General features: G+C 47.9%; 1 protein-coding gene and 1 long non-coding RNA gene across 8 annotated transcripts in view; one reads left to right on the plus strand and one right to left on the minus strand.

Moving 5' to 3' along the window:
• Positions 1–299, minus strand: part of LOC124985200 (uncharacterized) — a 38,517-nt gene extending 38,218 nt beyond the window's left edge. The window contains exon 1 of the long non-coding RNA XR_007108821.1: positions 168–299. This is a non-coding gene — a long non-coding RNA (uncharacterized LOC124985200). The remainder of the gene's footprint in view (positions 1–167) is intronic.
• Positions 1–26,246, plus strand: C5H10orf71 (chromosome 5 C10orf71 homolog). Of its 7 annotated transcripts, none has more exons than XM_047553700.1 (4): positions 1–226; positions 2,200–2,368; positions 18,442–18,544; positions 21,139–26,246. In XM_047553700.1, exon 4 carries the CDS (start codon positions 21,286–21,288, stop codon positions 25,585–25,587), a length of 4,302 nt encoding a protein of 1,433 aa, XP_047409656.1. In that variant the 5' UTR covers positions 1–226; positions 2,200–2,368; positions 18,442–18,544; positions 21,139–21,285; the 3' UTR covers positions 25,588–26,246. The 7 variants fall into 7 exon arrangements, with proteins under 7 accessions (XP_047409656.1, XP_047409657.1, XP_047409660.1 ...); XM_047553701.1 differs by having other exon boundaries at positions 2,265–2,368; XM_047553704.1 differs by lacking the exon at positions 2,200–2,368.
• The last annotated feature ends 561 nt before the right edge of the window (positions 26,247–26,807 follow it).

Here is a 26,807-nt window from a genome sequence, read left to right on the forward strand (position 1 = left end):
TGCTTTCTTGTTCCGTCCCGACCCCTCCTGCTGACGTTATTGACAAAGCTGCCTGCCATTGCCCGGCCCCCTGAATGTTCCTTCCCCTGGTCACCCTCGAGATTTTCTCTTCTCAGTCAGCAGCTTGAAGCAAACACCACCAGCTCCAGCCACAGAGCACTACTCACCGTTTCTAGGATCCTAAACCAGACATGAGGTCATGCTCTCCACCTGTGAAGAATTAAAAGTAAGCTGGGAAGAACGAAACTGAGGCGGGGAGGAAAGCGAGTTAGGAAGAGCAGGGGCCTCGCTGAGTGCTGCAGCTCCTGTTACTAACACCCCCTGCAACCGCCTGCGTAGAATGGGATTCAGTAATGCAAGGTTTCCTAACATCTGGGACAAAATGATTTGAGTCAAACACAGATGACATATGAACTGGCTATAAATTAGTTTCCATGTTGTAATAGGGGAAAAAATTAGGTACTGTTGTTTCTCAGATATTGTTGTTTACCATACAGCACTGTTGATTTAAATAATTTAAAGTTGACTTAATAACTTAAAATTTTAAGTTGACTTAAATTTTCTTTAAAGGACAATAATAAGCAAATAATCTTACAGATGGTTAAGACTGTGGCAAAAGTCATGAAAAATAACAAATAAGTGGCTAACTTTTGGGAAGCTTTGTAGTACATGAGCACAGATGTGTTCATGAGCAATTTTGACCCTCAACCCCACAGAGCCTGGGTAAACTGAGGCTCAAGAGCTGAAGTGATTTGACATTGGTGTCAAAGAGCTAAGAAATGACAGAGCCCAGGCTACAAATACTATGTACTAGTTTTTTAGTGTTGGCTCATGTCTCAAGTTGGCTAATGTTTGTTTTGACAAGCAGAGGAGGTGGGTGCTGTGAGTAACATTAAGGGGTTCACGATGAGTCTGAGTCATCACTGAGTGCTCAGCAGGGAGCAGGTGCCAAAAGGCAACTGGCAAGGCTAGCAGGAGAGGGTCTGCACCTTCTAGGTGGGGGGTCTGACACCCTTGTCTGCAAGACAATGAGGAGCTGTTCTTTCTGATTTGGTTCAGACAAAAATATATAGACATAGGTCCCCATGACCCTGACCACCAGCAGGTTCAAGACTGGAGGTGGTGCCAGGCCCAAGTTGGGACTAGGACAGAGGTTGCTGCCCTTGAGGAGCCCAGAGGAGCAGGAGGGGCAGTCCACAAATAGATCCAGAGATACAGTGCGCTGCAGACTTCCAGGGGCTTTGAACACCCTATGGAACAGGGCACTGGCAGGGGCTGGTCACCTCTGCTTTCTCAGGCCACAGGGAAGGGGAGCATGACAGTGACCTAAGAGCTGGCACAGCACAAGCTAAAGCATGGCAGATAGAAGTTTGGGTTTTGTGGGCAGTTCGGGGAACAGATGGCACCGGGCCAAGACAGAAAGCATCCATTGGGAAGGCAGGCAGCAGTTTGTCTCAGGGTCATAGGTTGCTGCTCCTCCTAGAGATGGAGAGGGGAGCCCTTGCTTGGCAGAAGGGACTTGTCCTCTGATACGCAAGTCTTACAAACAACTGGACTTGCGGTGGCCACGCTCCCCAAGTGGACACTTACTTTGCCTCTTCCCCGATTATTTCATATCCTTCTGCAACCCTCACCCTGAAACCCAGCCTGGCCTTCCTCCAGCCTGCAGCTGGGCATATTATTTTGCTCCAAAAGCACGGCAGAGTACGCTCCTTACTCGAGGAATGCAGGCTGTGGTCGTCCAGACCCGATGATGAAACGGGCTATTTCTGCCCTGGGACATCAGCAGGCCTCCAGGCGCTGGCTCCAAGGCACACACACTATCGTGTTTTTAATGTTTCCCTAGACAAGTGCTTTCTTTCCCACCTTGAGAGATTTTACTTGAATCTGGGTGCTGAAATAGCTTTAGAAATCATTCTGGATTGAAGTTGGAATAGTGGTGAGGGTCCAGCTAATCAGCAAGCAATTTCTCACTCCCCAAGTTATCTATTACCCGTGGCTGATCTGGATGTAAAAATAGCTGCTGAGGCTGTTTGTTTAATCTGACTGTTACTTGACACCACGCGGGTGTTGCAGTGTGGACTGTTCGCCTCTTCCCCACCAAGAACACCATTTGGTTTCCCTCGTCCGGGTCTCTATTTAGGTAAGCTTCTCAGACTTCCAGTGTCTGGCCAACTTCTGGTCACTGATTTTCCTCAGGTGGGCAGGTTTGTGAGAATAGAAAGTTTGGGTCTTCAATCCACCGTCCTCCCATCTCTGGGCAGCCCAGCTCAAGAGAAGAAGTTCGTGCTGCTGGGCAGAGCCAGGCTGCTCTCCGTTCCTAGGGAGGCCTGAAGAGCAAGCAGCTGGGACACGCGGAAAACGGAAGGTACAGTCCATGCTTGCCTGGCTCCTTGGTGTAGGCAGGGAGTCTCAAGCTGGTAGCAGGAGGAGCTTTTGCTCTGGGAGGGCTGGTGGTGTGTTGGATGTGCAGGGTAGTGTGGGAGGCAAGGGCATGTTGGGTGCTGAGCTTCCCAGCGTGCTGGATCACATACAGAAGACAAGGTATATACATGTGTGATTCTGCCCTTCTGTGCTGTCTGTCAGGCACTCTGCTCCCTCATGGCTGAGGGAGCACATGCCTGTGGATGGGCCCAGTCCTTGTGTGGCCAAATGGAGACAACCATATAGTCACAAGTTGTATGCAGTCGGAGTTGGAGGTGGTGGCTCCCTTGTCTCCCCCAGTACTGTGCCAGGCAAGATCATACCTGCTATTACAAAGAACAGTGGTTATTGAAACATTCTGGCCTGTGGACCCTGAAAGCACATGTATCCCCAACCCAAAGCCCTCCACGGATGGCCTGTCTTCACACACTAGGGCCCAGTGTAAAATCATCTCTCTTTTTTTTTCTTTGTTGGAGAATTGGTGGGTGAAAAGAATAGTTTTGGATATGTGTGAAAAGCTAGATAGCCTTAAGAAAAATTATTTTAGACCTTAAAATACTCACAAAATCATTGGAATCCCAGGGAGTAGATTAACCAAATGTGCATGTTAATTGAGGTCCAGATTTCCAGCATTTGAGAACCCTTTACAATAGAAGTTGGTGAACTATGTATGGCCTCTGGGCTGGGTGCCTGGCTTTGTGAATAAAGTTTTATTGGCATACAGCCACACTCCTTCATTTACATATTGTCTTTGGCTACTTTTACACTATACCTGCAGAGTATATGTCTGCAAAGTGGAATCATTTTCTATAGGGTCCTTTACAGAAAAGGTTTGCAGAATGCTATTATACAAGAAAGCTTCTTGAGATAAGTCAATTTATATACTCACACCCCACCCCACCCTCAAAAATAGCAATAGAAGTTTTTGCAGCTAGTAAAGCCCTTGAAGACGAGTGGTTGACTGGCTCTCAGACTTCTACCCCTCCCCAGGGCCTGTATTTCAGGCCTGGTGGTTACAGGAAATGTTCAGTCTGCTGTAGTGGCCCTGGAAGGGTCGGCTGTGCAGTCCACCAGATGGACAACGTGTCTGTGTGACCCAGACCGAGCAAGGCAGATTGTGCTTATCGGATAGTTTATAAATAGCCACCTCCGGGTGACCCAAGTCCAACTAGTGTCTGCCCCTGGGTCCTTGGATTGGAAACTATTGTGCCTGCTCTTTGGTGACCAGAAGCTCTTTGGGATGGGAGCAAAGGTGCTGGGGAAGAAGAGGGGCTGATAGAATTCTGTGTCTTCCTGGAAGCAAAAGACTTCAGCCCCCTGGAAACCTAGAGGGCTGGATTATGTGGGGGAGACAGGGAAAGCTGGCTTTGCATCCTTGGAGGAAGAGCACATCCATTCTCCTGACTTTTCCCAGCAGTGTCTAGGTACTTCCTGCCCCTTTGCTTCTGACCCTAGGATGCCCTGGAGACCCTTCTGAAGAGGGGAAGCCCCATTCTTGAAATAGGCTACTCCTCCAGTCTACCAGTCTCAGTAACCGAGACCTGCCCATGGCATCAAGGCTGGGCTGCCTTCCTTGCCAGCTCTTGGGGTTTTGCTCTGTCTGTCCAGGGTTAATGGAGAGAAGTGGAGGGCTCTAAGGGAAGGGCGCCTGGTTAGAAGCACACAGTGCTGACATTCCCCAACAGGGTCCATGGAGGCTGGAGTGGGTCTTGTTTCAATTTGCATTTGAGGATTTAAACCCCATTTCACCAAATCCAACCAATCCGTAACCCTATAACTCAACCTTAAGTTTCATTTAGTTAGTTGGAAAAACCCCCAAAGGCCTCTTAGTCTCTGCTTGGTTCCCAGGGGTTGTGTGACATGAGCTGATAGGAGTGGCCAGAGGCAGGAGGCCAAGGGGTCAAACAAGGATCACAGATCAAGACCCAAAAGTGGAGCACATGGAGCATATGCTGATGCTGAGGTGTGGCAGCCCAGCGTAAGTCATGCTATTGTGGAACATGGCTGGATGCATGACCAGTGCAATGTAACACGCGGCTCCTGAAGTCAGGTGGAAGGAGAGGGACATTCTTTGGGACCACAGCTCATGAGACCTTCCATTCTCTGCTTGGCCAACCCTCCAGCGTCCACCCCAGACAGGACACAAGCACAACTCAGGCATCCAGGCCCCAGCAGGGCTCCCAAATCCCATAGTTTCTTTAGTGGAGTCCAGGACTCCTTTGGGCCCTGGTCCCTTCTTTGCCTGCAATGTCTCTTCTCCACTGGGCTTGGCTGCTGGGGACAGCAGGCTGGGCTGAGAGAAGGATTTTGCCTCAGCTGACTCCCATCTCAGAGTCTTCACCTGACGCTGGAGGAAGGCAGTGGGGTCTGGAAATGCTTAGATTTGCCGATGCGCCTCTCGAGGGGTATCTGAGACCAACGTTGCTCTTTCTCATTCCTTTCCATGGCTGGAGGCTGGTTTCAGTTCTGGTACTAGTGAGCCCCCTCTGTGAAGGCCAGGTCACACTGCTGCTGCCCCTTGGCTCTGTCCTGGGGCCCCTGGGTCACATGCAGCCCCACCAGTTCATCCCCTCCTGTGGCCCTGTCTGACCCTGAGAGGCAGGTCAGGCCTGAAGGCTGCAGAAGTCAAGGGAACAGAGTTCAGAGAACAGGGTTAAACCCGCCACATCAGAGTCATTTCTTGCCCTCAGTCACCCCCACCCTTGTTCATCATGGCAATCCAGTGGGCAAAAGCTTAGTAAGTCTGGTTTTATTTCTGGAGGTTATTCAGCATGGTGGTCCTTGTGATACTCTTCACAGAGGCAGGCACAGGCTAGAGAGATTAAGTAACCTGCTCAAGAAAGCACAGCAATCAGAACTGGAGATCTGTGTCTAGAGCCTGTATCTTTCCCAACTACCTCCCTATACTAGAGCTCACATCAGCAGCCAACAGACATGCTAGAAAGGAAGCCATGCCACTCATCGATGAGTCAAAATCTTAGGAAAAGTCAGGCGCACCTAGGAAAGCACACAGGCCTCATCCTGTCTCTTGCTCTTCAGGAAGATGTCTAGGGCAGAGCAGGATTCCATAAAGTGCCTCTAAAGCCTGCTGGCTATGCAGGTTCACAGAACAAATAGATCTGAGTCACAGGTCAGCTCTGCCTCTTCTCAGCAAGCCTCCTGAGCCTCAATTTTCTCCTCTGTAAAATGGGAACAATTTACCCCAATCTCAAAGGCGCCTATGAGCATTAAGTAAACGAAGGCATGAAAGGCCTTTGAAGTGCAAGAAGTTTAAGAATTGCTTCCTGCCCTCAACTGTCCTTCAGTGATTTTTTCCTCCTACTTAAACTCCAACTTGGATTTCTACCTTCCAGAGGTCACCAAGGAAAAAGCCTCATGCTTCAGAATTCAGCTGATTCATGCTGTTTCTCAGCTGGTGAGCAGCTGGAACCAGGAAGGACTGACCCCATGTGCCCAGGGTGACCACTGAACATTTGCACATGATCACCTTCCATGATTACCCTCTCTCTTGTTCTAGAGTGGGTCATGGATCTGTGCACCTTCAACACTTGGGGTGGATGACCCAGCCCTAAGTGATCATGGTGTTCCCACGGGTGTAGCAATGCTTCAGAGCACACAGCCATCAGCCAGGACACCCTGCTCCAACCCCACCATCCACTCCCAAGGACAAGAAGAGGGTTGAAACTTCAGAGCCACATTTACAGAACTCGAATCTTAAGCCTCAAGGGCAAAGGCAGGAGTCTGCATTTTAACTGAGCATGCAAGGTTTCCTGATGTTGGTTAGGTGACAACCTAGGAAATGCAGACGCGTATTCCAAGGGGAGCATTGTGCTGGACACGCACATGGGGATCACTGAACAATCAAGCAGGAAAAGTGTGTTCTAAGCAATGAGGGGGGTGAGTGGTTGACTGAGACAGAGGAACCAGACCCCAGGGGGCAAACCCAAGAGGAGCTTCCAAGACAGGGAAGCCCTCCAGGACTCTAGTCAGTCCCAGTCCATGCAGGGCCTCTTCCTTTCATGTGGGAAAAGGCACAGCCAACCCAGTGATTCTAATGACCCCTGACCCTGGATTAACTGTGCCATATGATGATAACAACAATGAGATCTATTTGAGAGTTGCTAGGAGCCAGCCACTTCACAGACACAAGGGCCCAGATTCTTCACCCTCATGACAACCCCATGAAGCAGGTGTTATTTTTAGTCCCACTTTGCGGATGAGGAAACTGAGGCACACACAACTAGTTCAGCCAGGATCCAAGCCCAACACAGTCTGGCTTCAATCCATGTCCTTCACACTAGGTTATACTGCCCCCATCTGGGGTTAGAAATTATGAGAATTGGCATTTAGTGAGCAGCTACTATGTGCTTTATCACATGAGCTCCTTTTTTTTTTTTTCTTTTTTTTTTTTATTATAAAATTGTAAACAAATGGGATACATGTTGTTTACATGAGCTCCTTTAACACACATGACAATCCTGTTGCCAGGTGTTACTACTTCCATAGTAGATATGGGATTCTTCCCTGCACTGTGTGCTTCAAAAACCTTAGTCTGTTCAGGCTGCAGTAACAGAAATACCATCAACTGGCAGCTTATAAATAACAAATATTTATTCCTCACAGTTCTAGAGGCTGGGAAATCCAAGATCAAGGTGCCACTGGCCCCAGTGTCTGGTAAAGGCCTGTTCCTCATAGATGGTACCTTCTTGCTGTATCTTCCCTAGGTGGGAAGAAGGTAAGAGAGCTCTCTGGGATCCTTTCATAAAGGAACTAATCCTGTTCATGGGGGCTCCACCCACATGACCTACTCACCCCCAAAAAGGCTCTACCTCATGACACCTTCACACTGGGGATTAGGGTTCAATGCATGAATTTGGCAGGGGCCTCATCAGACCACAGCAGTCTCTACTGGTGGGAGTTTCCATTTATCAAGTCCTCACTCTGTGTAACTGTCTGGGCTCTTGTCGCTTTTTAACTGTGTCCTTCCCAACCACCCAAGGAAGTAAGTACCAATAGCTGCAGATGAATGAACAGAGGCTGGGAGATGTGCTGGGTGGTGCTACACAGAGCTAAGAGGCGGGAAAGCTGCTCACTCTCTTTCCATCACCACCTTCTGTGGTGTGCCCAGGCTGGGCCCCACTGGGTGCTTGTGCACAGCCTAGGAGCTGAAACTCTCTAGCCTCCCAGCTGCTTTGGAACAAGTTGTCCCATGAGTCCTCTCTCCTTCTGCCCTGGGGACCCCAGCAGCATGCTCTCCCCTTCTACAGCACAGTCCCTTGGAGAGGGAGCAATTTCTAATTCATCTCTGCACCTCATTATACATTATCTACCCTGACTCAGGCACAGGACAAGAGCAGACAGGGCACAATCCACCACTGCACCCAAGCGGCCCAAGCATCTATGACTTACCAGTTCAAGTTCCAATACTGGAGCAGCTTTCTTCAGGTGTGGCCTCAGGCCTTGCAGCAACTTGGCCCCTGGGACTTACTAGAAATATGAATGCTCTGGGCCCACCCAGAGGCCCTGGCAAAGCCCAGCAGTTTAATAAGCCTCCAGGGCACTCTGGGAAGCCCAGGGCCTGACCTGACCTCTGCCTCAGGCAAGGAAAGGGGACACATTTCCGTCATTGTTCTCCAGCTCAAGAGGAGACTCTGCAAGGAACTTGTTCACATCAAGGAACACTATTGTTTTAAGTTACTTACCTGTCTTTCATTTTAAAATTCTTAGAAAGACAGGCCTGGGTAGCCATGTCTGAAAGCTTGTATTTGCTATGAGAAAATCCATAAAGGAGCTGCCATTCAGCTCCTTGTGAGTATGTCAGTAACAGGTCTGAGCCCCTTCCTCTTCTTTTCCCCATCCAAACCCGCCCCACTGCCACAGTCACACAGGTTGAAGAAAAGACAGTCACCATCTACCCACCAGCCCTCTGCTGTCTCCTTCCCAGCCTCCAGCAGGGAGGTGAGAAGCTCTGTGGAAGGGTTAGAAATCCTCAGACGTGCTCTGGGCAGGGTTCCCTTCTCCTCGTCCCAGGTATGCACAGCTTCCAAGGGCCAGAGCAGGGAAGATGGCCTCCGGGGGAGAGCCAGGTCCAAAGACACCTTCTCTAACCTTACCAAAGCGAAGCCTCCTGGTGAAAAGAATAACTGTGAGAAATAGAAGAGGATGTGCCAGGAGAGAAGCTGCCATCCATTCCCTGCCCTGTGTGAACAAAGTGAGCACCCACTGCCTCTCTCTACCTTCCCTGCAATCAGAGGGGCAAAGAGACCTGGGTCTGAATTCTGACTCTGCTATTCTTTGTCCAAGTGATCCTGACAGAGTTCCTCAACCTCTCTGATCCTCAATTTCTCCACCTAAAATTTCTTTGGCACCAGCCCTGCCTGACTCGCCAACTGTTATACCATTGGGTGAGATTATGGATAACAGAGTGTGTGATGGGGATCAGGAGGTCAATAAGCAGGATGGATGCCTGGGAGCACCCCTAAAGTATGGATGCTCAATGACAGCTCTTCCACCTCTGCTTCTCTGCTGTCATCCAGTTCTGGGGTGTCATTTCTCAGTTGGGGGAATTAAGTTCATAGTGTAGACAACTCTGTAGCAGTCCTGAACCCCATGATTCCAGGGAATCCTGCCTAGAATCTCTGTTCCCTGCCACACCTGACATACTACAGAGTTACCTGCCAAGGGTCCCCTCCCCACACTGTCTAATTCCCTTCCCAGAACTAGGGAGAAGATGGTTGCTAAGGGACACCCCTGCTCCCAACAATCCCAAATGCCTCTCCTCCAGGGGGCTCCTCCCTAGACAGGTTTTTGCAAGGTGAAGTCCATCAGGTACAACTGTCCCTGACTACCACAGGGGTTTCTGTGAGTATCAGACTGCCAGGTTGGCCATTCTACTCAACCCAAGGTGTCCAACGCAAGGCTGAGGCTTAAATTGAATGGCTTGTCCAAATTCTTTCTGATTGTGGAAGATTTTAACCAGAGATTCCTGTGTCCTAGTCAATAAGGGCACCACAAGGTTCAAGGTCTTACACCCCGTGCTATGGTATCCCGGGTGTGATGAGTGGAATGCTGGGAACAGAAGGATATCTGGTCAGACATCTTAAAACAAGCTCCAAGGAGAACTAAGGGTAAGAACAGGGGCTACAGGGTATGTTTTAGTTTGGACAGATGTCCCCCAAAGGTTCATGTGTTGAAGCATGTTCAGAAGTGGGAACTGGGGATGTGATTGGAGGTCTCTGGCCTCATCAGTGAATTAATCCATTGATAGATTCATAATTCTATTAATTATTGGGAAGTGGATCTGACTGGAGGAAGTGGGTCACAAAGGTCATGTCCTGGAAGAATATAGCTTGTCTCAGGCCCCTTCCTTGATCTTCCCAACTACCATGAGCTCAGCAGCTTTCTTCTACCATGCCCTTCTGCCATGATGTTCTGCCTCACCATAGGCCTAAAGCCAAGGAGTCAACTGATCATGGACTGAAACTGCAGAGATACCTAAGGAAGCACCATGGTAACACTAGCAGTGGGAGGCTGAGCTCCTTCCTGATGAAGGGAGCACCCAGAGACCCTGCCTTGACCATATCCAGTCCCCTGACCATAAGCATTATGAAGAGTGATGACCAGCACCATCCTGCCTCCAGAAGTGAGCGGAAACAAGGAGGAGGGTGGGTTGATAGCTTATGGGTTAGACTTTGTGAGTGAGACTCTACCCAGATTAAAAGCAAGGATAGTCAGAGCCTGCAGCCATTTGGAGTGTGCCCCAGAGTCCATCCCACCTCAAAAGGACCAACATCCACATTTCATCTCAACTCTACCTCTGGATGTCAGATTGGCATCAGAAAATTGGCCATGGCTACAGACCAACACCTTTGCCCCAGAGATCTGGGTTAAACATTGCTTGGCCTGACAAGGTTGTCAGGGATCAGGAACAGAAGCTGGAAGTGGGCAGGTTGTTTTTTCTCCTGTGACTTCTCATTTTTCTGGAGACTGGGGTCTTCCTCTGGGTGTGTGAGGCCAGGAACCAGGGAACCTTACATCTACATTAGACCAGGCCTGGCCTTCCTTGTGCCTGGCTCCCTGGCCTCTAACTTCAGACTCAACCCAGGTCTGAGCAAACATTCATAAGCTTCTGGGGAAACGCCCCTTCTATACACACAGACTGACTACCCAGGCAGACTCAGCCTCCAGTGAGACTGAGCTCCACAGAGAAAGCATCTCTCCTCAGACTCTTCCCAAAGGTAGCAGTACATGGGCAGCCACAGTGACCACACCATCATAGTGCAAGAGCTGCTTCCTTCATCTGTGATCCCTGGAAGACCTGGACTCCCAACAGCTGCAGAGTTTAGAGGACCCTGCACATGTGACATGGTTTGTGAAGGATTCAGACTCTTATCAGACCAGTGCCAACACTGGGGTCCCCAGGACCAACCACATTGTATTCCTGGGGCTGGATAAAGCCAGCCTCGTTCTCTACTATGGCACAGGAGACTCAGGGTCAGTTTGAAAGTCATTGGCTTTCACACTCTAGCTCCTGCCTTGAAGGTTGGTCAAGCCAGGCCAGCCTGACCAGCCAGGCCAAGTCACAAGCTGATCAACCTTTCCTTGGGTGCCAAATACCAGATCAGTGGAGCCAAACTGGTTAAACCAGATATGCAAGACTCAGGTGCAAATCAAGATGCATTTTATGTGTATAAGAGGTGCTGCCCAATAGAAGCTAATTTGCAATCAGAGGCCAATGTGCTTTTACAAATCAACACCAGGATTCATCCAATCCCACAAAGAAAGGTCACCTTCCTGCATATGGCTACATATCCAGCACCGGAGCAAGGCGGGGCAGGCACATATTAGGTGATCAGTGAGTAGTTGTTGAATGAAAGAGCTTCAAGTTCAGCTTGTGAGAACACACATTTTCTTCCAGAAGAGTCTAAATGAACTGGAAATTCTTGATTTCCAAAAATCAGGAGCGGTAATAAGGACAGAGAAATCATCATATCAGGTGAACAGCCAAAGCAGAATCATCATGGGGCCAGAGAACAGGACACCAAGGTCGAGGATGAGGTGTTACCCAGCTCTGCACTGGTGGCCTCCATCACTCACTTTTCCCTTGCAAAGAAAGGGACAAACAACTAAACCAGGGAACCTCAGTTTCCCCCACTGTAAGATGGGGAAGGAGGCCAACTTTGCCAGGTTTTACTGGTGAATCAATGAAGGTCCATGGAATGAAAGACTACTGCTCCATAGACATCTACCTATGCCTGCTCCCCTCTCCTGAAGGCCCCCAACTGAGGAAGCTAATTTTGCCTTATCGCTATGTCACTTATTGCTATGGACTTTTTGTACCCCCCAAATTCATATATTGAGATCCTAATTTCCAACAGGATGATATTGGGAGTTGGCCCCTGTGGGAGGTAATTAGGTTATGAGGGTGAGTCCTTATGAATGGGAGTAATGCTCCTATAAGATAGCCCCCTCTGTCTGTCTGTCTGTCTGTCTGTCTCTCTCTCTCTCTCTCTCTCTCTCTCTCTCATATGAGCATATAAGAAGGTGTTCATCACAAGTCAGGAAGAGAGTCCTCAGCAGAAAGCAGATCTGCCAATGCCTTGATCTTGAACTTTGCAGCCTCCAGAACTTTGAGAAAGAAATGTTCATTGTTTTAGCCACCCAGTCTATAGAATTTTAGCTCAAGCCAATTTATATACTTACCTCATAAAATATAGAATGTGGACAGGAACATTCCCTCTGAAACAGGAGGGCTGTTGGCCATTGAACACAGAGGTCAAGAGCTTGGCCCAAGACTGGCCAGCAAGTCCAGAGTAAGGGGCTGGGGTGGGGTGGGGTGGTGGAGGCTGTGTGTGCATTCACAGCTAGAATGAGGCTTCTAGGCTGCACAGAGACAAGGGAGCCATCCTAGTTCACTACACTGAACCACTTCTTAAGGCATGCCCAAGTCGATGCCTCAAAAAAGACCAACCCAGAAAGAACAGCATAAGGAATCAATTCCAATTTGTTAGGGCCTTCTGGGTGTGATAAAGCCAACCTCTGTCATCTCCGCTGTCTTCCTGCTTCCCCTTTACTGAGAAGTGAAAATATCATTCAATTAATGTAATTAGATCTACTCAAAGATCTTGGGCTCAAAAACCACACTACAGCAAGTGGTCAAACCCAGCAGCCAAGCAAACCCCAATGGCTTCCTGTGGAAAGACAGGGAGGGATGCAGAGCAGAATGAAATGGCAGCTCAGAAGCATGCCCTGGGCCAGAGAACTTACCCTCCCAGGTCTGCGGGGTCCAACCTTGAGGCCACCTAGCATCAGAGCCCTCCCTATGTTCACCAGCTGAATCAATAGTTCTACTCCAATAGTTGCCATGAAAAGTTGAGCTGAGAAGATCCTTGGGACGTGACCTGACAATGAAATGAACACCCTCCTTTTGTCTACTGGGCCCTTCAATTCTTCCACACACTCCAACCCAGGAGCAGTAAACTTGAGGAGGGTGTCTCCCAGGAAACTCCCATTGGATCCTGAGCCCAGGGGCCAGAAGTTCAAGGTTTCGTCCTGGAGAAAGTGCAGGGTAGTCAAGTGGTGAACCCGAGCTGAGTCTCAGTCCAAATTCTTTTTCTTTACATGCTGTGTGACATAGCAATATTTGGCACCTCTCTGTGCCTTCATTTCTCCACCTAGAAAATGATAGTAAGGCACGCTCAATTCTCTTAAAAGGGCTTGTGAGAATCAAACAAGATAGCGAATGCTAAAGCAGGTCATGACATACATGAGCCATCACTGTCACTGTGTCATCCCGGTATTGACTCATCATACTGACTCCTACTGATGGTGAGCCATTTTGGGTGCTAAGAGTTTGGTGAGGTCCTTGGGTTACCAAATTTAAAGGAAAAATAAATAAGAAGTCCAGTGGAATTTGAATTTCAGATGAGTAATTTTTTAGTATAAGTATATCCCACATGTTGCATGAGATCTACTTAAGTTTTTAATATACTTGATATACTTTTTTAAGTATTTATCATGTATCTGAAATTCATACTTCACTGGGTGTTCTGTATTTTTAACATTCTAAATCTGGTGAGGACCCCAGGACCACAAAGTCCTGGGTCCCAAGCCCTGCTCTGTCACTCGCCAAAGAGAAAATATTCTCATCTCCTCTCTGAGGCTCAACTGTCTCATCTCATAATGATAATGCATAGCTAGATCAACGAGGATGGTCCCTCACCTGGAGCCTCCAGGGTCACCCATTAGAACTCTGGTTCTGTGGGACCATCTCTCCTCAGTTGGAGGGCTCAAAGCAGTAGCTGTATGTGATGTATCTGGAACGGGACCTGGCATATATGGTTGGCATGCAGGAGTCATTTCCCATGGCCACTTCCTGTGCTCACAGCCTGGGGTGCATGAGGGTCTGCAGTGGACCAGAAGAAATTGAGTTGTCTGACATTCTCTGGCCTGAGATAATAAGTGGCCAAGAGACCCAAGGGAGACGTGGAGAACGTGAAGTGGCTGAGCTTTCAGCCCTTCCTCCATCTGTATGCCACACACTCCAGCAAACCTCTGTCATCACATCCTTGTGACCCAAGAAGTGCTCTCGGCAATAGCAGCTGGACACTTTTACAAAGGACTACCACACAGCAGGCACAGTGTCAGTCAAAAATGAATGAGGCCAGGGACGTCCCTCCAAAGATCTCAAAATCTAGTTGGAGTGATGGAGTCACAACAGAAAAATGTGGAATAAAAAGTAATGCAAGTAATTAAAGAAAAACAGATTTTACAAGAGTAGAAGGAAATGGTCAGCAGCATAGCCAGGGGACAGAGGGACATTCCAGGCCAAAGGACTACCACCCAGAGGAGCCAGTCCAGGACACATCCACTGCATTACAGGCTGGGAGTAGGGGGCATGAAAGGAGGTCAAGGTCCCCTTCAAGAAGACCTTGAGGTCATGCATAGGCATTTGTAAGGAGTTAGGAGAGAGGATAAATATCATATCTACAAAAAGCTACACATATTGGTCCTTGACAGTACAACAGCACCATTCACATGAAATGCCAAAAGAGCATCACATGAGAAAACATTTTGGAAAAATGATAACTGTGCAAAGAATATTTTGGTGCTCATCTTGAGAAAAGGCTGGTTCGTGGGGAGGTGTGCTCAAATTTGGCTTCTTTGATATACTCGGATTCACAAGGAGAAGACAAAATGTGTCCTCATGTGTGACTCTCCCACCTCAAGGCTCTGCCCTTGTGTCCCCCCCAAGCACATATTCACCATTCATATGTCACAGTCCACCCATTTCTCCCAGGGATCCTCTTTCACCTCGTGTACTTTGGTGTTTTGTAGAGCCTGCTCGTACTGATGCACTCTTGCTCTGTGTCCAGTGTCACAGGATGGGGGACTGGAAGTCTGTGGAGAAGAATGCTGTTGAGTTCTGTAGGGTTGAGTTTCATAGGGCAGAGGCAAACATTTCATCTGTTGATGCCCATCATTCACATGATGTATCATTTAATGACCACGTGCAATGTCGCTGTAAACAGAATCCCAGTTAACCCTTTAAGCTCCAAGTTGCCAATTCTGAAAATATTTCAACAAAATTGATACAGGCGCATTAAAATAGGTGGCAAATAATAATCTAGAGCTTATATGTTCATTAATGATACTAACAATTAAAATTATTACATCATACTATGTATGACATACTATAGCGAAGTTTTTTATAGTGTTCCATATCTGGAATGATGGGACAATATGAGGTATATTCAACAGATAGTTGCTAGACACTGGCCCTCAGAGCACCTCAAAGCCACTCCCCAACGGGAACACTGAAAACAGGGAAACAGGGAAATGGCATAGTCATGAACTTGCTCTTTCTCTCTGATATAAATGCTAACCAATATTGAAACTCAGTTCTAACTTAGTGGTGTATGCTGTGGTGTGAATGGATGTCTTCCACCCAGCCAGCCTGTGAACATGCTAAGAATAATCTGGTTCACCCACTTCCATAAATTTAATTTGTTTTAGGACTTGAAATCAAAAAGTAATTAAAATCCATTTGGATTCAAATTCACTAATTTGGAATTTGTGATCATTCTACAATTACAGATTATATTTGACTCAATAAAATAAATCCTAATTAGCCAATTAATAGCATGAATAATGTCTTGGTGGAGAGATTTTCTCATGTATTTAACAGATATCTCATGCTGTGCACATGAGGAAGATATGGAGAGCTAGACAAATGAGCACCCAGGCTACAGGACAGACAAATGTCAAATAACAAACCAATCAGCTAAACAGCTGCAATTTTGTTAAGTGCTACAAAGGAGATGGCTATAACCTATTCTGAATGTACTGATGGGAGATCTTGACATAGCCTGAGGAGTTGAAGGTAGCCTATGCTTTGAAGTATATGCAGGAGTTAACTAGGTAACAGAGAAAAGAAGGAAATAAAAGAATTCCAGGCAGAGATAATAATAAGTGCAAAGGTCCCAATGCAGAAAGTAACATAGCAAGTTGAAGAAGCTGAAAAAAGGTCAGGGTAGCTAGAGTCAATCATCAGGGGGAGAATAGGCCAAGATGAGGATGGAAGGGAGATTCCTTGTTAGGAGGGTTAATTTTCATTCTTGAAAACATGGAAGACATCAAGAGTTCTAAGCTACGGGTTGGCAAAAACAGATTTGAGTTCTAGAAGCTTTATCTGGGTGGATGAATATGAGCTTCTGCAGAAGTCCAAGGAAGTCATGACAGCTGCTTGGGGCATGTAGTGACCATGGAAATGGAGACCAGCATATCTGGGGCAAGAGACCCCTGAAAGATGAAACTTACAGAACTTGGAAATGGAATGGGTAGGAAAAGGCTCAGGGAAGAGGGAAAGGGAGAAGTCGTGGGAGGAGAGAAAGGGAGAAGTCATAGGAGATTCTTAGATTGTGAGATCCCCAAAGAAGGATGTGAGTATGAAACACTAGAATACACAGGTATAAAGCTGTCCAATGGGCAGTTGGAGATATGGGCTGGAACCAGACAAGTGGCATGGCCTGGGTATACTGTCAGTGTGTGCTGAGACCAGGTATGGGTAAGATCACCCATGTCCACACTGCAGAGGGAGAAGAGAAGCTCCAGTGCTGGGAGCAAGGAAAGCCAACCATCAGGAAGAGGAAGACAAGCAGCTGACCAGCCAGACAGTGAGGGAGAAGTCAAGAGTCAAGGTCCCTCACAAGAATACAGTGGCCAATAGTCTTGCTTGTAGTTTAGAAGTCAGTCAGTCAGTGAACATGACTCATTGGAAGGCTCATCTGGACCAAACAGAGGGGGCAAGGGTAAGGGGTACAAAGCAGAGCAAGGAGGGTGAAGGAAATAATGGAGGTAAGGGTAGGATAGGAAGCATTTAAGAGAAAAAAATGCTTTTGAAAGCCATAGATATATGCAAGGAATTTATCATGCTGTGATTAAGTATTAACTTTTGTTTCTGTGTGTTCATTGGACCAGATTCCAAGACCTGGATTCTAGCATGGCTCAGCCCTATGCAACTTGTCCTCAGTCATGTCATCTGAAGGTACTCACACCACTCTACCTGCAAAGGGCTCTATGCCAACTCAGGTTGGCTTCCTTCACATGACTGAAAGTAGTGAGCAGGACAGTTTTCCACAATGGTCTCTGGAAAGGTCGTTTCAGCAGCAGTGGCAATGCTTCCAGGAGGCCGCTGGTTAGGGAAGAGCCCAAGCACAGAGTGACAGGTCCCCTAAATGTCCACAAAATTAGTGCCACATCATTCCACTCCTATGTCTTGTCCAAACACAGCACCTGCTAGACTTTATCCGACTCCTTAAGCCGTATCTCAGTAGTACAAACATGTCAATCTGAATTTTACAAATGGTCTTAAGATCCATGGTCATGGGTCTTTTTTACTAAAATTTCTATTATCTTGCTCCTCTGTTTCCTGTGCCTCAATTTTCCATTCAGGAAACACTAAGTCAGAATAAAGATAGCCAATTCAGAGCATTACTACAAATATTGAGCTTCTATGTTGATATGCTCAGCATACAAAGGCATGTAAGACCTTCTTCCAGGATTCAAGAAACTTTCTAGTTGAGGAGAAAAAGAAACAATCATCAATTTCTAAAGTATATTGGTTACAACATGTGATCTGCAGCAATACAGCATGAGCTATGGGAAGGTAGCTCCAGCATGATGTGGGGACCGGAAAGAGCCCATCTGAGCCAGACTGGGGAGTCAGGATGGGGCCCCACCGTATGGTGGCAGAAACAAAGTACCTTGGTGATTCTCCAAAGAAATGTACTCCCCAAGTTTGAGTTATTATGATTATTAATATTATTAATAAACTATCTTAGACTAGATTAATATCCAGGAGCTACAGTCTGGGGAAGGTCTTGTGAAAGCCCCAAGGTCTGCATTTAACATTTGCATAGTGGGTTTATTTTAATTAGTTTACACTTCATCCTGAGCACTCTGAAAATTCTCCTGGGCAGCTTTTTGGTTCTTTTAGCTGTCAAAATAGATACTCAAGCCTCCTGCCAACAATAAATCGAACAACGTGCTGCTGCTGGCTGAGTGGACTTGAGTTTGGCCGCTATAGTTCTATTTCCTGTAAAATCTAAGTTATTAATTCAGTGGGAAAAGGGCCTTTGCTCAGATTTTACTAAAAGACACACACACACACACACACACACACACACACACACACACCCCTACACAAACTGGGTCAAACATATTAGAAATCCCAAAGGTTTAAAACAGGTTTCTGAAATTTCTTGGGCCATCAACAAATCCATGAATATTAGAAAAATTAAACTTGTGTTAGGGTTTTTGCAAAAAAAAAAAAAAAAAGCCTACATTTGGAATTTTGTTGAGTTCAAATATAGATTTAAAAAAAAAAAAAAAGACTGAAGTCCAACTGCCGGCATTATAGCTATATTACTGACATTTAAAGATAGCTTTCCCACTGAGCATGTTATTGGCCTTTGGTCAATTTGGTTCCACTAAAATGATTTTTCCTCCTCTTCCTAGATGAGCAGTGATGACACCAAATATAAGCATAAAAAGAAGTTTTAAAACTACAGATCCTAAACCGCAGCAAGGCAGGCACCCACAACCCCCACTAATGTAACAGGTATGTGTGTTCCATTACTGTAAGAAATACCTAAGACAATCAACTTAAAAAGATGAAAAGTTTATGTTGGTTCACCATTTGGGATGTTTTAGTCCATGGTCAGTTGACCCCATTGCTTTTGGAGGATGATCAGCTCATCTTCCTCTGCAAAAGGAGAGAGGAAGAGGAGGGAGGGACAAATATCCCAATATCCTCTTTAAGGGCACACCCCCAATGACCTAACCTCCCATTAGGCCCCACCTCTTAAAGTTTCTACCACCTCCCAATAGTGCCAAGCTAAGGACTAAGCCTTTAAAACATGGGCCTTTGGAGAACATTCAGATCCAAACCAAAGCAATATGAAACCAACCTAAAAGCCAGGAAAACACTTTCTGTGACACTGGAAACACTTTCTGTGGTTGGGCACTGTGCTGAAGGGTACCAATGGGTAGTGAGAGAATGAGGTCAGCATTATGACAGTCTCATATGACACTAGATATTCCAAATCAGAACTGGAAAAATTACCTGAAGAAAGTTGGGAAGGAAGGTATCTCTCTCATTCCTGAGACAGAAGTAAGATGGTTATTTTCTGAATGCTCTATCAGTGAACATCCTTCACTACTATTTGGAATTACAATGTAAATCCAAGATCAGTTACAGTTCTTTGGCCACAGGCAACAGAAAGTGGACAAATGAAGGAAAATGGCAAGTATGAAAAGGAAATTTGAGATCTTATGCACTCGAAGTGAAGACTGCAGCTCCAGGGAAGGAAAGGTCAGGGACCAGGCAGCCCCCACTGTGTATTGAAAGCTTTACTGCAGAGAAGGATACGTAAGCCTGTTTCCATCCTTGCCTGACTTCAGGAGAAATGGTAAAACACATGGCCCTGCCCCGAGTCTCACATCCACATGGGTAGCGTGGCACCTTGACTTTCACACCTCAAGTCTAAATATGGTGGCAGGGAGAAGAAATTCCCAAAAAATAACAAGTAGTTTTACTCAGAGAGGGATAGAAGCTGAGTGTTCAAAAAGAAAAAAGAAAATTCTGTTAATAAAATAGTAAGGGGCATTTAATTAGCTAGGGACCATTTACTTGACTCTAAGATTCTAGATATTTAGGTCTGCAACTATCTTAATTTCATCTTAATGTGGAAGTGTAGGAACACTAGTATTACTGAGTTTATTACTAGTCATTGCCAAGATCAAAGTCCCAGCATTCAGGATACCAGGAGACTCCCTGGCTATATGAACAGGATTTCAAGGAACAGAAAACCTGATTTATAGTAGCTCAAACCATTAAGGTTCCCCTCAACCCTGATAACACAAACCTCAGAATGGGTTTGTCACTGCAATACTACTGAGGACCTGGGGCACTCAACTGCCGTCCTCAGCAAGTTGGACTTTGGTGGTCATGGCTTGTCCCATGTTATGGTTGAATGGTGCCCCCAAAAATCCATATGTTGAAGTTCTAACCTTCAATACCTCATTTGGAAATAGAGATATTGCTGATATAATCAGACAGGATGAGGACAGTGGGAAGGATACTAATCAGGTTTGGCTGATGTCTCATAAAAAAGGACAACTGAAACACAGAGGCAAGCATGGAAGGAAGACAATGTTAACAGACATAGGAAGAGGACAGCATCTAGGCACCAACAAAGGAGGTCTGGAACAGATTCTTCCTCACTGCCCTCAGAAGGAAACAACCCTGCTGACACCTCAATTTTGGACCTCCATTTCCCAAACTGAGACATGATATATTCCTATTGTTCAAGCATCAGCATATGGAACTTTGCTAGAGCATCATAGCAAATACAGTTTCAGGCTTCCTGTCTGCATTCAAAGCAGGAAAAAAAGGCACTGAAGGGTTTGTTCCTTTGATCAGAAAGACAAGAACTTTCCTCTGACATCTAGCTGCTTCCATCCCTGTGATCAGAACCACATATTCTAGTCATGCTAGCTGCATAGGGAGCCTGTGGCATGAGGGCATGAGGTTATATCTCATTGTGATTTTAATTTGCATTTCCCAAATAACGATCTTGAGCCCTTTTCCTATACCAGTGGGCCACTTATAGTTAGTTGGGCTTTTTTGAGAAATATCTATTCAGTTCATTTATCAATTTTTTTATCAGATCATTTGCTTTTGTTTTTTGAGATTATTTTTACTATTGTTTTAGGAGTACTTTATGTATTTTGGACATTAATCCTTTATCAAATATACGGTTCACAAATATTTCCTCCCATTCCACAGCTTGCCTTTTCATTTTGCTGACTGTTTTCTTTACTGCACAAAAGTTTTATTTGATGTAATCCCACTTGTCCATTTTTGTTTTCATTCCCTGGGACCTCTCAATAAATTTTCCCTCTTACATCTTACAAAGATGAGGCTCACCTGCACTGTGGAGGATAATCTGCTTTACCCAGAGTCTACTGACTTTAATGATAATCACATCTAAAATATACTGTCAGAGCTATAAAAAGACTGGTTTTTAACCAAACACTGTAGAATGGACTAGCTAAGTTGACGTATAAAATTAGCCATCACAGAATGTAGTTCTTGTGCAAAGCTATTAAGCTGGATGTCCTGTTCATACCATGCACTTCTTTCTTTTGCAGAGAAAAATAATCCTCATTTTGCAATTGTAACTGGTCGACAAGAAGCTCTAATTTTGTGGGAAGTGGTCTGCACCTACTCTTTGCCAGAATCATCACCTAAAGGCACCCACCAGCTGGCAGAGAAGACTTTCCTAGAGCCGACAGACAATGCAGGGGAACAAGAAATGCACAGATGGGTTCAGCGACTCCTCCAGCATTGGTAGCGTATTGGATGATGCAGACAGGGAGGTGAGCAACCTCACAGACCGGGCGTTCCGAAGCTTGTGCGTCTCAGAGGACGCATCTTTCCATGACTCCAATCTGTCCCCAGATATCACCCACCAGGTGTTTGGGACATTCCACCAGGGAACAGTGAGCCACACCCACAGAAAAAGTGGCATTTGGAGCCAGCTTCCGTCACAAGGCACAGAGCATGCAGGCTGGGCAGCCACCTTCCAACAGCTACCCAAGTATGTTCAAGGGGAGGAAAAGTACCCCAAAAGCAGCCCCCCACCAACACCATCCCAGAGGAGACTGGAGATGCCAGTTTCTGGCCTGAGGAGCAGCAACAAGCCTGTTTCCAAAGTATCATCACTAATCAAGTCTTTTGACAGGACTGAGAGCCAACATTGCGACAGCAGGCCTCCCACCAGCAAGCCCCCAGCTCTCAAAAATCCCCCCAAGTTTGCCCCTCTTCCAGACAGCAGTGTCAACTTCTGCTTTGATTCTGCTTTTTTGACTGTCAGGAGGGTGCCCGCTGAAGTCTCCAACACCCATCAGAACAGCCTCCAGTCAGGCAGGAACCACGGAGAACAAGAGTCCCCAAAGAATCCAGAAATGGCCTGTCATGGCTCCGGCAGCTTTCTCCCCAAGCCTGACAATTCAGCCAGCTCATTTGAGTCAAGATTCCCCTCTCCACCCCATAAGCCAGCCAAGGCTGAACCCATAAGAGGCAAGGAATGGGTTCACAAAGGGACTTTTCTGCATAGTGAAAACAGTGCTTTTGAGTCATGGAATGCCCACCAACCTAAGCTGCTCGAGAGAAAGGACATCACTGAAACCATCCCAGAAAGCAAAACCCCCAAACATTATGAGGACACACCCTTGTCAAGAGAACCTTATCCCCCTGAGCACAAAGTCTCTCCCTGTCCTGTCCGGGCCGGCTGCACTCAGGAAGAAAGCAGATTAGGAGCAGGGGCTCTGTCCACATCTGGACCCTGGGGCTGCAGAGATCCAGGACCCCCAGTATTCCCTGTGGAGGGGAAAGCTTCCAGCTCACAGTCTGACCCTCAGGTGAAGTCAACCCAACCTCCATGGAGGAAGCCAAAGACTGGCAAAGGAGGGAAGGAAAGTCTACAAGACACTCTGGAAGAAAAGAAACCGACCAACAGGAGAGGCCCACCTCTACATTCAAAGCACAACCTCCAGGGGCAATTTCCAGAAGATGAGGCTCTGGACATGCCTGGGGACCCCAATGAGCATTATAGTCCTCCTTTTAATATCAGTAAGCTCCTGACTCCCATTATACCCACCAAGCATGTCCTGGAATCATCAGACACCCAGTCAGGGGAGATAAGCCCATCCCCCACAGGACAGCTAAATGGATACCAGGAGAAGGAACCCAGTGAATGTCAGTCAAGAGACAGCTACAAATCCAAAGCACCCAGTCTGCTGTTCAACCTCAAGGATGTACGGAAGCGTGTTAAGAGTACATACAGTCCCTCACCTCTCTTGAAAGGCTTCGATGAGAAAACCAGAATTAAGACTGATGGCCAGCAAGAACCTGTGAGCAATGGGGTCATCCTCTCCAATGGACTTGAGGAAAGCCCTCCTAGTGAACTTTCTAAGGAAAGAGCAGCCAATGTCCCTAGTGTATCACAGAGTGGTACTCAAAAGGACCCTACCACTGACCTTGGTGAGTCCTCTGCAGATGATCATCTAACCCTCAATTCACATCCAACTCTCACCAAAGACCCCTGTGTCAATGGGGAGACTGCAGAAAGAAGCAGTGATGGAAAGGAAGATGCCAACGGAGAGTCGGAGCTGTGTCCCACCAGGCCAGGCTGGAGTCCAGACTCCAGGGAACGCCGCTCCAGGAAGCACCTCTCCTTGAAACTTTGCAATAGGGAGCTTGAGGCTGGACAGGCTGCAGAGCAAACAAAGAGCCACCAGCTGGAGAATGGGCTCTTGAGATCCATCTCCCAAGAGATGGAGGCAGAGCGAGATATAGGAATTCAGAACCCACTCCTGAACCAGAAATTCTCCCCAGGGCCCCTATCCCCTGAGGAGGAGGATGTGTTTTACAGTGACAGCCAGTCTGATTTTATGCCAAGCCTCCAAAGTAAGGCCAAATTCAGCACCAGCTCTTCAGATCAATCCTTTGCCTCATTTGATGATCAGCAGAAGTCATGGTTTACTGAGAATCAACGAGAAGACAGGAAGAATGATATGAGTGTAGGTGACAGACAGAAGGAAGAGAAGGAAAAGGTGATGGGGAAAGATGAGCTACAGCAGAATGCTTTAAGAAATGGACACATGTGCATGGATGAGCACAGCCACGGGGAAGCACTACAGAGAGAAGAGGAAAGTCTGGGAGGAGAGAGACCCAGGAAGGCATCAATGGAAGAAGGAAATTTCAGAGGCTCTTGGATTGGGGGAAATAAGGATATGGCCCTTTCACATGGCAAAGACCCCACCCCCTCTCCATCTTCTGCTACAAACAAGCACAAACTGTTTACAATTAAAGACAACACTCTTAGAGCCACCCCTGTGATCAAACCTATCATCCTGCCTCTTCTGAGGACCGTGTCCTCAGAGGACTCACTTGGCAGTGACCAAAAAGAGGAAGAATTACCAAGGCAAGGGTGGGGCGGAGATGCTGCTGGTCCCTGTGCCCATGAAAGCCAGGACATGCCCAACACCCTGACATCCACTAATTTGCAGGGTACACACTTGAAGCACATGTCCTATGAAGGCCTAGAAGACCCTGAGCAGGTATTCAATGCAGCCAGGACAGATAACTCCCAAACAACCCTGAAAGGGAATTACTCATCTCCATCACTGGTGGGAGAGGGGGACAGGATGAAGCCACCCCCTGAAGCAGCACATGAAATCATGGCAAGCGATAGCAAGAGCAGGTCCATAGACTCAGGGAAGTTGGTTGCTCCACTGCACATCCCCAGGATTGCTTTACCTGAGGACGACTTAGAAGATCAGCGCCCCCTGCAGTCACTCAGCGCTTGTTGGGAGGAGCAGGCGCAGAAACAAGGTTTCCAAAGTCACTTTTTGTCTGCGCCCAGAGCAGGGCCACCTGGGAGAAGACTGGTCCCCGGTGAGTTGGCCACTTCCCCCAACCCCAGCTCCCCGGGAGAGAGCAGCGCTTGCTCCCCTGCCACGAGCAGTGTTTGGGATGATGTTTCCCAGGCTCCTGAGGAACTGGGTCCTTCGGAGGAGCAGCCCCGTGCCAGCCCCTGGGCGAGCCCGGGTCCTGCCAGGCTCACTCGGAGGGAGGACCTGACGCACGGCCTCGTGTGGGAGGACAGTTCCGACACCCAACACGAGCCAGGGGCGGAAGACCTCCGGACCGTCTCTCCACGAGGTGCACTGATGGACGTGTCCACCGGCTCAGCAGCCCCTCTTGAGAAACCAGGGCCTCCTGCTCTGCTGGAGAGGGCCGCCGGCAAACCACCTGCAGTACCACCAAAAACGGAGAAGGCCCTGCGAAGGGCGAAGAAACTGGCAAGCAAGAGGAGAAAGACCGACCTGGCGCAGGAGAAGCACGGCGAGTTCTGGGAGGGAAAACCCTGCGCCGAGGACTCACAGCGGACAGAGCGAAGGCCTCTGTCACCTGGAGAGAGGTCCCGCGCCAGGTTCCCTACGGTCCGCTCCTTGCCTCCTCCGGTGCACCGCCACTCAGTGTCCGGGGTCTCCGAGCCTGTGGGAAGGCGGCCTTGGGGGCCCCAGCCCCTCACGCCCCTGCCTCCTTACCCCGCCACCCAGAAGGTCCTCCAGGATCCACAGTCTGGAGAATACTTTGTCTTCGACTTGCCACTCCAGGTGAAAATCAAGACCTTCTATGACCCAGAGACTGGCAAGTATGTCAAGGTCTCCGTCCCATCCTCTGAGGGGGTCTCCCCTGAGCCGCCCCTGCAGGATGCCCTGGCTGCTCCATACCTGCTGTACCCTGGCTTCAGGCCCGTGCCTGTGACCGCCCTGATGCCTCTGCGCTGCTCCTCCCAGCTGTCTGCCCCTACCTTCCTCAGGCAAGGCCCCCGTGCCAGGCCCCAGAGCGCCCACGAGGCAGGACTGCAACCGATCCCTGGGCCTCAAGGCGACTCCACTCAGCACGCTGCTACCCAGCACCCCCGGGGACCTCCCGGGAGCCCAGAGGAGGAGGGTGCAGAAGCTCCAGGTCTGGGCATCATCTCCACTGACGACCTGGAGGACTTTGCCACTGAAGGCATTTCTTGAGAATTGCAGCAGACTAACCTCCACTCCCACCCGTCCCCCGAAAAAACAAAAAAGGTTACATCTGTCCTCCCAATAGGCAAACACACACACACACACACACACACACACACACACACACACAGACTTTCACTTATACTTAGCCCTTCTAGATCCCAAAAGCCCCAAAGGAAGTAGGGATCCCAAGAACCCATGTGACCGTCTCCCCTGGGGTATCTCTGAGGTAGGGGCGCTCCTTGCATGACCAGGTCCCCTCTCCTCCATGCGTCTTCCCATACCTGCCCGCTCCTTACCTCTTTCCCTGGCCATCCCTGCCCTTCTGTGAACCTGCATCATGGTGGCACGGGATGCTGGGCTCTTGCACCACTCTCTCCTTCTTAAGATGGGCTTACTCAGTGACACACACTCCCAAAAGCTGAGCCCTGCTGTGGGCAGGGAGCAGACTGTCCACCACCCACTGCTCAAGGTCAGATATGGCACACAACAGCCAGGTTCCAGGTCACCACAGGTGGAACAGGCTGAGGACTGTGCCAAGGCAACCTTGCAGAAAGGATTATTGGCATGGAATAGGTTTTCTTTATCCAAAGAAACTTGCCCTTGGAAGTTATTTTCTGATAAGGAAAAGGCTACTATTTAAAAAGTGAAACAAGTTTGCCGATGTGGTTCTGTCTCTGGATTCCTGTCTTTCTGAGGGTGGGCGGTCCAGGCTAATGAGTAAAGGGCCATGTACCCTCCAGCTCATCCATGGAGTCTTCCATGGCAGCCATGGACCACATGGGGTCCTTATGTTTAAAGAGAGCTGCTTCCAGGGTCTACTGTAGCCCCAGAAGTCACCTCATTCCTTCAACATCTGTTCATGCCTTTTTTGGGTCAGACCTTCTACCCTTCCCAACAGGTGCCAAGTGACTGTGGGGGACAGGAGTCTTCTAAGTCATCCTCAGGTAAAGCAATGAATCATGAGGATGTGCAATGGGAGCTTCCTTGAGTCTGTGGACTTGCTCTTGCCATTGCTGCATCTGAGGGTGTCTTCATCCCACTAGGGATGGCCAGAGGAAACTGAGGCAGGCCCTGGCTGCCCTAATTTGGGGATCTATCCCTTTGCCTAGCACTCCAAAGAAAACTATATGATTCCTAAGTCCCTGGCCTTTGGGGATTTGGAAGAAAGTATCTGAAAAGTATCTGAATCAACTTGAGGGAGCTGAGGATGTAAGGTTTTGAGGGTC

Source organism: Sciurus carolinensis, chromosome 5, assembly GCF_902686445.1.
Source record: "Sciurus carolinensis chromosome 5, mSciCar1.2, whole genome shotgun sequence".
NCBI lineage: Eukaryota > Metazoa > Chordata > Mammalia > Rodentia > Sciuridae > Sciurus > Sciurus carolinensis.